Raw genomic sequence first — 17373 nt, 5'->3', positions numbered from 1 at the left:
GATCGGCAGTCCGACTGTGAACAGTGTTTCCCACGTCAAAATCAATAATCCCACGTTCAGCCTAATTTAGGGGGGGAACTTAGCTTTTTAAAACAATTGGGGTGACGTGGGAAATCCTTAGCCCACGTGGGGTTTTTTTGAAATTTATCACGTCAACGCGAGTTTTGCGAAATTACGAAAATGTCCATATATATAACACAGAAAAAAATTGCTATTTCCCACGTTAATATTAGCGAATTTACTGTGCATTTCTCTAAAATTTCAAAAATTTTCACGTCACCACGTTCATCCCACGGGCGATCTGATTTCCGTCGATTTTCTTGATTTCCGGCACCCACAAATGGCAAAGAAGGTTAGTATATCACCCTTAATCTTGTTTGGATCAAATTATTGCTCATATTATTGAGATTTGAATGAGAATTTTCGGTTTGAAATTTTAGGGTTTACGGTTTGAATAATGCTTAAAATGTTTTAATTCTTGGTTGTTTTTGTTGAATTGATTGAGGGGTTTTGTGTTAGACAACGTGTAGATTTGATTTATGTGAAAATCGGAGGCTGAAACGACCAAAATTTGGTCGAAAATGACTGCCGAAGAGATCGGCAATCCGACGTGGGAACAGTGTTTCCCACGTCAAAATCATGCATCCCACGTTCAGCCAAGATTGGCTGTTTTTGGGGGGGAAACGTAGCTTTTTAAAAATATTGGGAAGCTGGAGAAATTCCTTAGAACACAGTGGACCTTTTATAGTTTCAGTTTTCATGAGGGGGTAAATTGAGATTTTTCTTATCTAGGGTTTTTGATTGTGTACTTTTCGAATTTTATATCTGTTTTTCTGTTCTAGGATTTTTCAACTTTTAGAATTCAAATTTCAATTCCGTTTTTTCAGATTTCATCGTTTTACGAGATATGGACTCGTATTTTTTAGATTTCTGAAGGATTTTTCGATTGTTTCCATTCTAGGGTTTTTCAATATTAGAATTCGAATTTTAATTCCGTTTTTTTGGATTTCATCGTTTTACGAGATATTGACTCGTATTTTTCAGATTTTCGAAGGATTTTTCGATTGTTTCCATTCTAGGGTTTTTCAACCTTTAGAATTCGAATTTCAATTCCGTTTTTTCGAATTTCATCATTTTACGAGATATGGACTCGTATTTTTCAGATTTTTGAAGGATTTTTCGATTGTTTCCATTCTAGGGTTTTTCAACTTTTAGAATTCGAATTTTAATTCCGTTTTTTTGGATTTCATCGTTTTACGAGATATAGACTCGTATTTTTCAAATTTCCGAAGGATTTTTCGATTGTTCTCATTTTAAGGTTTTTCAACTTTTAGAATTCGAATTTTAATTCCGTTTTTTCGAATTTCATCGTTTTACGAGATATGGGCTCGTATTTTTCAGATTTCTAAAGGATTTTTCTATTGTTCCCATTCTAGGGTTTTTCAACTTTTAGAATTTGAATTTCAATTCCGTTTTTTTGGATTTCATCGTTTTACGAGATATGAACTCGTATTTTTCAGATTTTCGAAGGATTTTTCGATTGTTCCCATTCTAGGGTTTTTCAACTTTTAGAATTCGAATTTCAATTCCGTTTTTTCAGATTTCACCGTTTTATGAGATATTGACTCTTATTTTTCAGATTTCTGAAGGATTTTTCGATTGTTCCCATTCTAGTGTTTTTCAACTTTTAGAATTCGAATTTCAATTCCGTTTTTTCGGATTTCACCGTTTTACGAGATATTGACTCTTATTTTTCAGATTTTCAAAGGATTTTTCGATTGTTTCCATTTTAAGGTTTTTCAACTTTTAGAATTCGAATTTTAATTTCGTTTTTTCGAATTTCATCGTTTTACGAGATATGGTCTCATATTTTTCAGATTTCTGAAGGATTTTTTTATTGTTCCCATTCTAGGGTTTTTCAACATTTAGAATTCGAATTTCAATTCCGTTTTTTCGGATTTCACCGTTTTACGAGATATTGACTCTTATTTTTCAGATTTTCGAAGGATTTTTCGATTGTTCCCATTCTAGGGTTTTTCAACTTTTAGAATTCGAATTTTAATTTTGTTTTTTCGAATTTCATCGTTTTACGAGATATGGCCTCGTATTTTTCAGATTTCTGAAGGATTTTTCGATTGTTCCCATTCTAGGGTTTTTCAACTTTTAGAATTCGAATTTTAATTCCGTTTTTTCAGATTTTACCGTTTTACGAGATATTGACTCTTATTTTTCAGATTTTCGAAGGATTTTTCGATTGTTCCCATTCTAGGGTTTTTCAACTTTTAGAATTCGAATTTCAATTCCGTTTTTTCGGATTTTACCGTTTTACGAGATATTGACTCTTATTTTTCAGATTTTCGAAGGATTTTTCGATTGTTCCCATTCTAGGGTTTTTCAACTTTTAGAATTCGAATTTTAATTCCGTTTTTTTGGATTTTACCGTTTTACGAGATATTGACTCTTATTTTTTAGATTTTCGAAGGATTTTTTGATTGTTCCCATTCTAGGGTTTTTCAACTTTTAGAATTCGAATTTCAATTCCGTTTTTTCGGATTTCACCGTTTTACGAGATATGGACTCTTATCTTTCAGATTTTTGAAGGATTTTTCGATTGTTCCCATTCTAGGGTTTTTCAACTTTTAAAATTCCAATTTCAATTCTATTTTTTCGGATTTCATCGTTTTACGAGATATAGACTCTTATCTTTCAGATTTTCGAAGGATTTTTTGATTGTTCCCATTCTAGGTTATTTCAACTTTTAAAATTAGAATTTCATTTCTATTTTTTCGAATTTAACCGTTTTACGAGATATGGACTCGTATTTTCCAAATTTTTGAAGGATTTTTCGATTGTTTCCATTCTAGGGTTTTTCAACTTTTAGAATTAAAATTCAGTTTCATTTTCCAAATTTTTTACATTGTCTCAGGATATTTCTCGCAAAAGAAGACGGGTTGACAGCGAGCTGCGAATCCCCGACGAGACCAGACACTTCCGGGCAGAGGCTATATGTCGTGCACAGCGTGCCGGATTATCTCGGATTACTGCTACATTGACCCCAGATCAGCTACGACTATTTGAGAGGACATGTTTCGGGTATCTCTTTCGTTTACCCGAAACCAAATTCTCTGGGATGTTGGTTCATGCGTTTCTACTTCGACAATTACATCGACCCTCGTAAAACGGTGAAATCTGAAAAAACGAAACTGAAATTCAAATTCTAAAAGTTGAAAAACCCTAGAATGGCAACAAACGAAAAATCCTTCAGAAATCTGAAAAATACGAGTTGATATCTAATCAAACGGTGAAATTCGAAAAAACTGAACTTAAATTCGAATTCTAAAAGTTGAAAAACCCTAGAATGGCAATAATAAAAAAATCCTTCAGAAATCTGAAAAATACAGATCGATATCTCGTAAAATGGTGAAATCTGAAAAAATGGAACTGAAATTCAAATTCTAAAAGTTGAAAAACCCTAGAATGGCAACAAACGAAAAATCCTTCGAAAATCTGAAAAATACGAGTCGATATCTCGTCAAACGGTGAAATTCGAAAAAACTGAATTAAAATTTGAATTCTAAAAGTTGAAAAACCCTAGAATGGCAACAATCGAAAAATCCTTCAGAAATCTGAAAAATACGGGTTGATATCTCGTAAAACGGAACTGAAATTCAAATTCTAAAAGTTGAAAAACCCTAGAATGGCAACAAACGAAAAATCCTTCGAAAATCTAAAAAATACGAGTCGATATCTCGTCAAACGGTGAAATTCGAAAAAACTGAATTAAAATTTGAATTCTAAAAGTTGAAAAACCCTAGAATGGCAACAATCGAAAAATCCTTCAGAAATCTGAAAAATACGAGTCGATATCTCGTAAAACGGTGAAATCTGAAAAAACAGACTGAAATTCAAATTCTAAAAGTTGAAAAACTCTATAATGGCAACAAACAGAAAATCCTTCAGAAATCTGAAAAATACAAGTCGATATCTCATCAAACGGTGAAATTCGAAAAAACACAACTAAAATTCGAATTCTAAAAGTTGAAAAACCCTAGAATGGCAACAATCGAAAAATCCTTCAGAAATCTGAAAAATACGAGTCGATATCTCGTAAAACGGTGAAATCCGAAAAAACGAAACTGAAATTCGAATTCTAAAAGTTGAAAAACCCTAGAATGAAAAATCCTTCGGAAATCTGAAAAATACGAGTCGATATCTCGTAAAACGATGAAATCCAAAAAAACGGAACTGAAATTCGAATTATAAAAGTTGAAAAACCCTAGAATGACAACAAACGGAAAATCCTTCAGAAATCTGAAAAATACGATTCGATATATCGTAAAACGGTGAAATTCAAAAAAACGAAACTGAAATTCGAATTCTAAAAGTTGAAAAATGAAAATGCCTTTACAATGTAAAATATCCAAAAACCCCTTATATTTATCTAAAATTATTTTAACCCCCATAATGAGTGAGGGGAGTTATATAAATAAAGGAAAGGGTAATTTTGATATTTTAGAAAAAGTTTGAAATAAATAAATAAATATCAAAATGCCTTTATAATGTAAAATATCTAAAAACCTCTCATATTTATCTAAAATTACATTAAAACCCCATAATAAGTGGGAGAGTTATATAAATATGAGGGAAAGGGTAGTTTTGGTATTAAAAAAAGTCATAGGCATTTTTTTTTGAAACAGTGATTTTGGGCATTTTGGTTTGAAAATAGTGATTTTGGGTATTTTTGCTTAATGGGAGGGCATTTTGCCATTTTTTTAAATTTCCCATTTAAAAATGATGAAACAGAAGTTTGCCAAAGCAGTGCTTCTTCAATTTTTGTGAGGAAGAGAGAAGAAAGGACTAAAATGGTATATCTTCTACCATTTTTAAGGTCAGTTAACTGTTACTGTGACACTGAGAGAGATGCCCATCCAACATCCATTCACATCACTTCTTTTCAAATGCAAAACCATTCTACAATTGAAACAAACCCACACTCAGCACCGCCCTCGCTGACACCCACCATTTCTTTTGCAGCCTTTCATCCCTCAGGCAATATCCATTACGCTCTTCTTCTTCTTCTTCTTCTTCTTCTTCTTTTTCAATCGTCCACACCCCCTTAGATATTTCTCTTCAACACCCTTAGTGGTAGCCTTGCTATCTGCCTCCTGCTTTTTATTTTTATAGAATGATTGACTTCAATATTATCCCTAACATTGTGGTGCTTTTGATTTGGGTAGGTGGTTACATAAGATGCTGGTTCAAAATTCCTTTGCTTCGGTTGTGTCAGTGAAAAAAATTCTGTAATACAGTTTTATTCAGTTTGTGGGAAATTGAGAGATGCCAAATGGGTATTTGATGAGAGTATGTATGTTGATGTTGCATCGTGGAATTCAATGACCAATAAATACTGAAGGAATGGTGATATTTCAGAAGGTCTCGAGTCCTTAGACAAAATGCCTGACAGAAATGAGGTTTTTTGGAAGAGTGCTCTTGGAGGAACTCTATTTCACCTGGATGCAAAATGTGGCAGTAGATTCAGCAATGCAAATATTTCATTCATCTTAGGAGAAAGATGTTAATGGAAGCACTTCAGTTTTTTGAGCAAAAGAAAAGCGAGGGCATCTCACCTGATAGTATTGCTTACATGGCGGTTTTATGTGCTTGAAGTCACATTGGATGGGTTGAGAAGGGTTTTCACTATTTCCATTCAACGCTTGATGTTCATGGAATTAAACCAGAGTTGGATGATCTTGTTGGCTGTGCTGGCTTTTTGAAGGAGGCAGAAAGTTTCATTGCTTCAGTGCCAATGAAACTGGATAATGTTATCTGGGGGACCCTCCTTTGTGCCTTCAGGGTTCACAGTACATGCTAATAAAATCTGATCAAAACCATGATGGTGGCTACAGTTTTTTTTTTTTTAATTGTTTCGCTTACCGGAGACTTAATTCATATTGGTTGGATGGATAAATCTAAGTACAATTATTAGACTTACATAAGGTAAGTCAAAGTTTTACGTACATAGGATGGTTGTTATATTTTAATGTTCAACATTTATGCTAAAACCATGAAAAGGGAAGACGCAGAGAGAGTCAGAAAATCCATGAGAGGCAAAAATATAGAACTTGTCCTTGGGTATAGCTTGCTTGATTGAAGTGGATGGTGTCGTTCCTGAATTCTTGGCCTGAGACAGATCCCATGAGAAAACAGTGGAGATCTACATGGTGTGGGAATAAATTATTAAAAAGTTAATCCTGAAAGTTTAGTCAGACATCGACTAATTAACTTGTTAACCCAAAATTTACAATAAATTCAAAACTCATAGGTCATGACGACAAGAATAGCTATTAAGAAATACTAAATCTATAGTTTCTAAAAATAATATTCTCTTATAATTATCAAAGCATGGGCTAAGCCACATTTTGTGGTACAACATCTTCGTAGAGTGATCCAGAAATATGCTAGCTTTTTCATAAATAGAAAAATTGTTTATATAAGCATAACTTCATAAATTTCAATTCAAATTATAAGTCAAGACACTTAGAGAAAGGAGGGGAGAGAGAGAAAAAAATGACATAATGCTAGGCTATTACATTTAAACTAATGAGAAAATGTTAATGTAAATATTTCGATCATAAGGTTAAATTATTTCAAAACTATGGTGTAACGTCTTTTTTTTTTTTTTACTTATCACAATTCATCCTCTTAAAAATTATCATATATCCGTAACAGATTTATCTAAGTCTTTTAAAATTTTAATCACCATTATAATATTAAACTTTAAATTATATACATAAAATAAGTTGGTGATAAAAAATTACTTAATGTTAGTGGATTTTCAAGTATAAAAAAGAACTCCCTCATTCAAACAAGAGAAAAGTGAAAACACGATTAGTACTAACATGAGGGCAAAAACGAGAATGTCTCATGTGGTAATCTATATATGGTTTGGTTATGAAAAGTTCATCAATTGCACCAGAAAAAGTATTTGACACAAAAGATTAATTATGTGAGCAATGAATAGACAGGTAAACTATGCGCAAGTTAATTCAAAATGTAAAGTCAGTCTATCCAAAAATAGCTTGAAAGATGGGTACTACTATAATCTTCTCAACATGCATTTTTTATATTTTCACTTTATAGGATAACCTTCCATCTCTATTTCTTACCAATTAAGGAATAACAATCACCTCTTATTTCTATAGGATAATATCACAATAAATGAATTTCTTTAAACATCTAAAATCATTGTACTAGTATTAGGATTTGAGTGTGTGTGTTTATGTAATTACATGATATAATAAAACTTCATATATCCATTTTGAGTACCCAAAATAGATATACAAATAATATTACCATGTGAATAGATGACTTTAAATTAAAGATAAAATAACACTGAATCACATTATAATATATCACCTGTGTACTCATTTTATATACTCAAAGTGTATGTACATATAGCATTGCTCTACATGATAATCCATGTCTTTTGCTCTGTCCATGGTTGAATTATACATAGCGAAGGGATGACTCTATCGGATTTTCACTAAAACATCAATAACACAGGAATGGAAGTAGGATTCTAATCAAACAGTCCAACCACTTAATTTTTATTACTTGTGCAAGATTGTACATCTAATTTATTTTTACCACCAATATCATGTGGCCCAGATAAAAACATATAACATAAAGATTTTGATAAAAATAAAACTATGTAAATTTGATAGAAATATAATAGACATAAAACTGACATTAATCAAGACAACTTAACATTCAATAAGCACCAACTTTTTTGGCTTTTCTAATTTTATTTCATTAAGATTAAAATTAAATTATCTTAATCAAGACTTATCTCAAAGGCGTGAGTGCGGATCCTGGCTTCCAGATTCTTTGTTGAGGAAAGGGTAGTCTGTGTAGCCAACAACAGGATCGTGTGTGTAAAATGTCTTCCTGATGTACTTATTCAACGGTGCATTCACCTTGAATCTATGAACCAAGTCCGGATTTGAGATAAAAAGACGACCATACGCCACCGTATCAGCATCACCTTGAGCTACAGCTTGCAGCCCTAGCTCCCTTGTAAACCCACCGCTAGACATGAAACTTCCTTCGTAACTCCTTCTCCAAGTCCTCAACAGCTGGGCATCTTCGTCTTCAGTGACAGCTTTCCTGGATACAGTTTGTCCGGATGAAGTGTACCGAGGCTGTGTTATGTGGAGATAAGCTAGCTTTTCACCAATATCTGCTTGGAGCTTGTTGAGTCGCTCAATGACTGCCAATCCTAGATTCAGTGGATCGGAGTCTGTGGCATCAAGGTGATCAATTGCAGGTGAAATTCTTACTCCGACTAGATCTGCACCGATAGCTGCAGTCACTGCTTGAACCACCTCCATTAGGAATCTGCATCGATTTGCAAGTGATTTACCATACTCGTCAGTTCTGTTATTGATGCCGTCCTTCAGAAATTGGTCAATCAAGTATCCATGTGCTCCATGGATCTCAATTCCATCAAAACCTGGAAATCATTTTGCCCTAGGTTCAGTCAGGTAAGCACTCATGACTAATTTCTGAATTACACAAAATATGACATAAATCATTTAGATCAATTTCATCAAAGTAATTCAGATCAATTTCATCCTTAATTAAACAAAAGAGTAAGATCACTACATTCATTGTATATGTGAACAACACAATAGTCCTAGAGTAGATCCAGAAATATTATCGATTGCAAATTAATTGTATTAGTTGTATCCTATAAATATATAAAAAATACAAGAAAGAATTATTTCTTTATTAAATGTTGGGTAATACTAGAGTACTGTATTTTATTTCAAGTTTAAGTGATTCACACGGAAAAGGAACATGCATGAGTAATTATATATGAGTAACCGATAACCGACCTGCTCGAATAGCGTTCAATGCTGCCCGGCGATAATCTTCCACCACCGCTGCTATTTCATAAGTTTGCAGAGCTCGAGGCTTTGGGTATTTGGCATAGGAGCCATCTGGCATTAGAATTCTCCATTTCTCTGATATGGGAACGGCGGTTGATGAAATTGGAGCAGCTCCACCAGGCTGATAAACTACACAAATATTCCATAGGTTAAAAATAGTGGTTATTGACGAATGTGATGTTTAGGACATTTGACTAGATACCTTGGTGAGATGCACGGCCGACGTGCCACAGTTGGCAGAAAATAATGGCGCCCTTAGCATGCGCCGCATCCACCACGGTCTTCCACGCCTCCACTTGTTCTTCATTGTAAATTCCAGGGACGTGGGGAAACCTAATGTCACCATCATCACTAAACTAAATCATATTTTTCATATGCATAAAGCTTCTTTTTACGGCAATGAAAAGACAACAGGACCAAAACAAAACGAAAGAATTATTGGCAATTGGAGGTCCCCACCACGCACTAAAATAAAAGGGGAAGGACCAACTAAACCACTCAGGAAGCAGAAGAGGCAAAAGTGCGCCATTGAATGATGGCTTAGAAATGATTAACTGGAATTACGAAAATACCCGGGGGCGGTCGGAGAAACTAAAGTCCCCTCGGTGATGAGAAAGCCGCCAGGTGTTGATCTCTGAGCATAATACGTTGCCAAAGCAGGCCCTGGAATTCCATTCAAAGCTCTGCATCTAGTCATAGGAGCAAGCACCACCCTACATCACAATAAGGAAATCGATTCAGGGGTAAAAACGTCAAGTTCACAAAAATATCAACCGACCTTCCATTAACGGAGCTGCAAGTGTTATTAACCTGTGAGAGAGGTTGAACTTGCCCATCTTGTAAGGGGAAAAAAAAGAGATTCCTTTTTCCGTACTTTCCGCCATTGCTATTTCTCTTGCTCAACTGCGATGATGATGAATTTTTGAAACGTTCGAGTAAAGGGGCACCGTGTTTTGAATTAATAATGGGAATATTTCAGCTTTGGTAAGTAATGGGTTAGATCAGGTGTTGTCGGGTGTATGTGAGAAATGAGAAATCGTCTAGATAAACGGTTCTGATTGATGAAGAGAGTTACTCGGTTTTGACTTCAATGTTTGATATGGTATGAAATAATAGGACATGCTTTGCACATGGTTGTTCACTTGTAGTCAACGTTGGAAGTTTCTACTAGCACGTGGTCCATTCACCTCGGTCGGCTCCCTCACACATTTTTATGGTTTTGGACAGAGATAAAATCACTTCGCCCCCCATAGTTTTAGTAGAAATCAGGAAACCTGTGTAGATTTTCAAAGTGCCCCGTAGTTTTAGAATTATATTAACGAGGACCAAACCTGGCGAAGGGCCACGGGCTACCATGGCCCCGAGCCGAAAAAGCCCGCTCCAAGGGGGCACAACCAAAAAATTGTGGGCTTGTGGAGAAAGGCCTGTGGGTTTCCCTGATGTGAACCACCTTTTTTTTTTTTTTAAATTCAATCACTCAGCTCTCTCTCAAATCTCAGGACAAACTCAGTTAGTCTCTCCCTCAAATTCTCAAATATTTTTCTTTTTATTTTATTATAATATTTCTTCAATTATTTTCTTTCCTCAAATTCATTTTAAAATAGATTTTAATTCAAATGAATTTAATTCTTTTATTAATTTGTCAATAAAGAAAATCAATATTTTGGTGAAAAATCACTATCACACGCATTACCATTGAAAAAAAAATCAATAATGTGAAAACATTTTAATTCGAACAAAAAAATATATTGGTTGTAAAATGGTCCACGTACATAATGCAAACGTTGTGATTATAATTTAATATGCATGAGTTTGAGAATTATCGGCCATAACCATAAGCATATCAATGAGTATTACAAAAAAAATATCACAATACTTAAAAGGAAAAAACCCTTAAAAATGCAAGGCAAAAAACTTATTTTCACCCAAGGTATAGCAAAATCTCAAACAACGTCGTTTTACTCAAATAATATTTAAAATTACTTATTCGAACTGAACTGAGTCATAAATTATGATCACCAATTTGAACTATGAATTCAAGTTAATTCAAGTCACAAATTAGTACTATTAGTTTAAACTCTGAATTTGAGTCAAACATCTCCTAGCTCCAGTTTAACTCGGTTTAAAAAACAAATAAAATCTTTTAGTTCAGATTTGAATCGAGTTAAATTAAATCAAGTTAATTCGGATCATATTCAAACCTAATTTATAAGACATTTTACATCAAAATTTATACTGATTCAATATAGTTTCTCATTTATGACTAATAAAACCCTAAATTCCCTAGAATAATAATTATAAGTTTTATTATTGGATCTTAAAGTTTGTTGATGTGGTTAAATCAAATGGTCCTTGTTTAAAAAAAAAAAAAAAAACATAGTTTGTCATAGAATTCAAGGCCAAACTACTTTCCCACCCAAGGTTTGATGTTTTCTCAAAAGTCCCCCCTTTAATTATGGAAACACCAAATACCCACCCATGATCGGTTAGATTTAACCAAACTCTAACGGTGATAGGGGTAAAATCATCATTTTTGTTATAATATTAAAAATAAACTTAAATAGAATCTATTTTGCCCCCTTAAACTTTAAAAACTAAAACTTTCCCCCAGCCTAAGTTTTAAAAAATCGCAGTTTCACCCTAGGGTTTCTTTTTGAAATCTCTGACAATATTTTCGACTCTATTACCGACGGTCTCTCCCTTCCGAAGCATCCTCTCCTTTCGGCGATCTCTTTTCTCCCATTTGGACCCCCCATCGGAGTCGGAGAAGCCGTGGAAGACGAAGAACTTCGTCAGGGTAGACGAAGTTCTTCGTCTTCCTAGTCGTCGTCATCTTCATCTTCCAACTGCGATTGGGCTTAATCTTCGTCTTCATCTTCCAACTGCGATCGCCGTCGTCAGATAAGTCATCTGGGAAGACGATTTCTCTTCCCAAACGACTTATCTCAGCGTCGGATGAGTAGTGCAAAAGTTTAGGGAGGCCGTCGGTGGAAGAGAAACCGTCGGGAGGGGAAGACGGCCGGTGATGGCGTTGGAGAGATAAACCCTAGGGGGGAAATGCGATATTTTCAAACCCTAGGGGGGGGGGAAATGAGATATTTTCAAACTTAGCTTAGAGAAAAAATTTAGTTTTTAAACATTTAGGGGGGAAAATGAGATTAAATTTACCACCGTTAGAGTTTAGTTAAATCTAACCGGTCATGGGTGGGTGTTTGGTGTTTCCATAATTAAAGGGGGGACTTTTGAGAAATCATCAAACCTTGGGTGGGAAATAGTTGTTTGGCCTAGAATTCAAACAGAACTGGTCATCAACTATAAAGTGTTGAAAAGGGATAGCATGACGGCATGACGCGATGGCACTCTTTTTATTTTTGAATTTTAGTAAGGCCAAACGACTATTTCCCACCCAAGGTATGCTGTAATGACGAGTTTCCACCCTTTAACTATGGAAACACCAAACACCCACCCATGGCCGGTTAGATTTAACCAAACCCTAACGGTGGTAAATTTAATTGCATTTCCCCCCCTAAAAGTTTAAAAACTAACATTTTTTCCCTAAGCTAAGTTTGAAAATATTGCATTTCCCCCCCTAGGGTTTATTTCCAAACCCTTCCAATTTCCAAACCCTTTTCCGTCGCTTTCTCCGGCGCCATCACCGGCCGTCTTCCCTCCCGACGGTTTCTCTTCCACCGACGGCGCCTCTCAACTTGACCTCAACGTATCCGACGCAGAGATAAGCCGTCTGGGAAGAGAAATCGTCTTCCCAGACGACGAAGACGAGATCGATCGATCTCGTCTTCGTCGTCTGGGAAGACGATTGTCTTCCCAGATGAAGACGACTCGTCTTCCCAGAGGACGACGAGTCGTCTCGTCGTCTCGTCTTCGTCTGGGAAGACGTCGTCTTCCCAGACGACGACGACGACTGGGAAGACGAAGAACTTCGTCTTCCCCGACGAAGTTCTTCGTCTTCCACAGCTTCTCCGACTCCGATTGGAAGTCCAAATGGGAGGAAAGAGTTCTCTGGAAGGTGAGGATGCTTCGGGAGGGAGAGACCGTCGGCAGTGGAGCCGGAGACCGTCGGCAATGCTTCGGGAGGGTGAAACTGCGATTTTTGAAAACTTAGGCTGGGGGGGGGAATTTTAGTTTTTAAAGTTTAGGGGGGCAAAATATATTCTATTTTAGTTTATTTTTAATATTCTAGAGAAAATGACAATTTTACCCTTGTCACCGTTAGGGTTTGGGTTAAATCTAACGGCCATGGTGGGTGTTTGATGTTTCCATAGTTAAAGGGTGGAAACTCGTCATTACAGCATACCTTGGGTGGGAAATAGTCGTTTGGCCTTTTAGTAAAGCTTCTACTTTCCCTTCTTTCTTGGTAATTGATTTGACCAAAGACTAGTCATTGATGTGCATAATTTTGCAAGCGGGTTGACTCGAACTCTCCCCAATTACAATCTGTGAACAAGCCTGGCTGGAACGTTAGCGGCGGTCGAACTTGGCCAAACTATGGCAAAATCGAGATGATAGGAAGCTTGGATTTTTATTAAGGTTTGGTATGTTTTTAAATTTTTATTTATAAAATGTTAAAAATTTAAATACTAATTTTTTTATTAGAGTTAAAGATAAAAATATTAAAAAACTAAAATTTTATCATATTTTTTCTTTTTAGTTAAAAAATTAACAATTTTTTTCAATCAGAATTTGAAAAATTATATTTTCTCCCTAAGACTTTTTTCTTTTCCTCCAGTGATTATCTCACTCTCCGATGGTTTTCTATCATGAAAACCACTCAAGATTTGACATAAATAATCAAATGATATCATATAAATTTATGTAAGGGTTTAAGAATAAACTAAACCTTCGATGAGAATAAGTCTTTTGGCCTTTTTATAATTATTTTCTTGATTCATGATTATTGTATGTTGTAATGATTATGTTGAGGTAGAGTCTGAAAGTGGTGGTGATTGAGTTGAGATAGAATTAAAAAGTGGTAGAATCTTATTGAAATTATGTGATTCTTACTATAATCACATCTAAATTATATGATTTTGATCAAATTACACAATGTTACACGTGATTTGGCCAATATCAGACTTAACCAATTCACAATGACATTTATTGTAGGCAATCATAAACCCTAGAATTAATATAAATTGGGGAATTTTTCGGAAAAAAATTGTTATTTATCCTTCTTAAAACCTTACAAAGTAATAAGAGTATGTATCTCTTTTCAAGCGTCGATCGCAAATTTTAGCAAATTTTACTAATAAAATCTTATGGGAGGTGGAAATTGTTGTTTTTAAAAGGTTGAAGGTGAAATAGTGCCATTAGGATAAATAATAGACAATAAATTAATAACCAACCAGGATATTTCTAATACTCATATATTTAATTTTATTTCAAATGAAATAAAAATACAGGGATTAAAATCTCATGAGGATAATAAATCTTTAATAAAATTACACATATACAATTTTAGTATATATATATATATATATATATATATATATAAAATATAATATAATATTATTATATGATTAGCTAATTTTAAATTCAAAGTAAAAAAATATTTAATCATGTAATAATATATTATTTATATATATAATTATGTGTAAAAAATATGTATATATAATATTGCTCATAAATGTTTATTTTAATAATTTAAATGTAATTTCTTGGTCACAAATAAAATTAGGGATAATAGTTTGGGTAAAGCTGCATGAATCGACAATTGGTACAAAAATTTGTATTGATTGAATATTTTTAAATAAAAAAATTAATTTTTATATGATATTACAACATATTGCTTGTGAGATAATAATTAATAAATAAATGATACATCATTTAAAAATGATAATGTCATACAAATTTAAAAATTTTAATCCTTTCTGACCCTAATAAGGAAGGCATTATTCGATAAAAATGAGAAAATGGATGGGGTTACTTGTGTTCTCTCCCAACTCCGCCTCGCTCTCATCTCCATCCCTATCCTTGCTCTTTTTATATTAATATATTTGTTTAAAATATTAATATATCTTTATAGTTTTTAGATTATTTATTTTAAATTTATTTATATTTATATTGTATATATTAATATGATAATATATGATATTTGTAATATTTAAAATAGTGAATTAATTTTAATTCTAATTAATTTTATTATTTAATATATTTATATTATCTTTAAAGGGTAGAAAGACAAGAAATGGATGAATTTTTTTTTTTTTTTACAAGGAGAGAATAAGAATTGATAATCTCTGCAAAGAGGGATTGAGATTGAAATTTCCTTGTTGTCCCTTCTTATTGTCATACGTTGATATTTAATATAAATTTTAGTACACTTTAACTGTTTACTTAACTTTATTTTTAACAATTTTTATTTCATGGTCAAGGTTAAAACAGGTAACATGATTTGGTCAGGGGTTTGTTGGGGGTGTTTGATATTGACAATTAACCCATAAGCATTCATTGAATAAAAATCAAAATCTAATATGATTTCCCCACCATTTCCTTGGGAAGTCGACGTCGTTTATCCACAGTAGGGAAGAAGGATATTAACCAGGGTGGGCTGAGTCAAGGATAAATGCCTCACGCAGTACAATACAAGAGTGTAAGGTTGGTCCATAAAATAAAACACGAGTGGGGCCTCCCATAACACGAGTACAAAGCCAACACTGACTCTCATCATCATGTCTTTATCTTAATTAATTAAACACTAATCATGTTTTTCATCTCCCTGTTTCCTTTAATAATCATGTCCACTAGCGTCCTGCATTACAACTTTCCTTTTCCATCCAATCACGACTCTTTTTTAACATTATATTTTTCTAAATTAATTATCTTTATCAATTGCCATAATAATAATAATAATAATAATAATAATAATAATATATATTTTTATCACGTCTCAAAACTCGTTCAATAAAGTTTAAAAAGAATCAAACCAAATAGAAATAAAAGTAAGAGAAATAAAGAGTTTTCTAAAAAATATGGAGAAGAGAGAAATGACTTGTCTTTTTGTTGATTCAAGACAAGATTGACGATCCTCGTCTGAATGAATCAACATAAAAAATAAGTGATAAAAACAAAACCAGAGATCCCAGAGAAGAAAAAAAGAGGGAGAGAGCATCGAAAAAGTTAATCATTTATTGAAAAATTGACTTTAAAAATTTGAAAATTATAAGAGAAATTTTTTTTTTTAAATCTTATTTGTAAAAAAATTATTAATTTTTTAAATTTAAAATTTTAACATTATTTATAAAATGATAATTTTATTTTATAATTAATTAATTTTATTAAATTTAATTATTAATAAATGAATATTTAAATTTTTTAAATTTAATAAATAAAAATTCAAGAATATACTAATCAATAGGGGGGAATAAGTCTTTTGATATTAAAGACAATAATTGATACCAGAAAATTTTGTAAAAAACGTTTAATTTAATAAAAAGGAAAATCAAATATAGAATTTCACGTCCCATCTCCACGTGTCAAAACGGAAGTTCAAGAGCAAAACAAATGCCGTTTTAACGAAATAAGAAATAAAACAAAATAATAATAATAACAATTAGAAGTAGGGGTGTTCAAAACCGGTTAATCGAACCGTTTTGCCAATTTTTTGAATCGAACTGAAATTTTGGTTTAGAAAAAATCATGAACCGAAACAGAATCGATTTAAAGATTAACCGATTTTAAACCGAACCGAAAATATCAATTAACCGAACCGAAATTTCGGTTAACCGATTTTTGAACCGAATTTAAAAAAAATATCATATTTTATTATTTTTTTCTAATTTTTTGAAAATATATTCAATATTTTATTAAATTTTTTAAAAACCGGTTTGGTTCAGTTAACCGGTTTTCAAAATTAGGCAAACCAGTAATCGAACCGAAAATTCGATTTATATATATTTTTGAATCGGTATCCAAACCGAATTTTTCAATAACCTATTTTTTGGTTTGATTTTCAATTTAAAAATCGATTCGATTCGATTACCAGATAATTTTAAAGACCCCTAATTAGAAGTTTACTTGGAAACGATTGACAAAATAATACAAAAGTAAAAGTGGGACATCGGATGCTTTGTTACCAACCAAAGGGCCAAATCACTAGATACTAATCGAACTTTGATAATATCACAATACTTAACCTTCAAGTTTGAAAAATCTATTTACCTACCCCTCATACTAGTTAGATAACTGTCATTTCTCCCCTAAAGAAAGTCTGATTAATTTCTAAAGACACGAAGCGCGTACGCCCGTTGCCAAAACACAACAAGAAGAGGAAACTGACCGTCCTTTATATTTTGCAGCTTTTGTATCGACCGAAACAAGAAAGAAGAGCAGGAGAAGCTCTCTTTCTTCTTTCCTTTCTTGTTCCTCTCCTCATATCGGCCGATATGTCTTTTCTTCTCAGATA

The 17373-nt window shown here is 33.3% G+C and overlaps 1 protein-coding gene across 1 annotated transcript; it reads right to left on the bottom strand.

Annotated features, from left to right (window-relative positions):
• Positions 1-7577: 7577 nt before the first annotated feature.
• LOC123200708 (12-oxophytodienoate reductase 3) lies at positions 7578-9950 on the bottom strand. Its single transcript, XM_044616047.1, has 5 exons — positions 9762-9950; positions 9524-9664; positions 9154-9284; positions 8898-9080; positions 7578-8512 (listed from the first exon to the last, which is right to left on the bottom strand). The coding sequence occupies exons 1-5, from the start codon at positions 9833-9835 to the stop codon at positions 7851-7853; spliced, it is 1191 nt and encodes a 396-aa protein (XP_044471982.1). The 5' UTR covers positions 9836-9950; the 3' UTR covers positions 7578-7850.
• Positions 9951-17373: the final 7423 nt, after the last annotated feature.

This window comes from Mangifera indica, chromosome 17, assembly GCF_011075055.1.
Source record: "Mangifera indica cultivar Alphonso chromosome 17, CATAS_Mindica_2.1, whole genome shotgun sequence".
NCBI lineage: Eukaryota > Viridiplantae > Streptophyta > Magnoliopsida > Sapindales > Anacardiaceae > Mangifera > Mangifera indica.
Note: the sequence above shows the minus strand (reverse complement) of the source record. Positions and strands in the feature narration are given on the sequence as shown.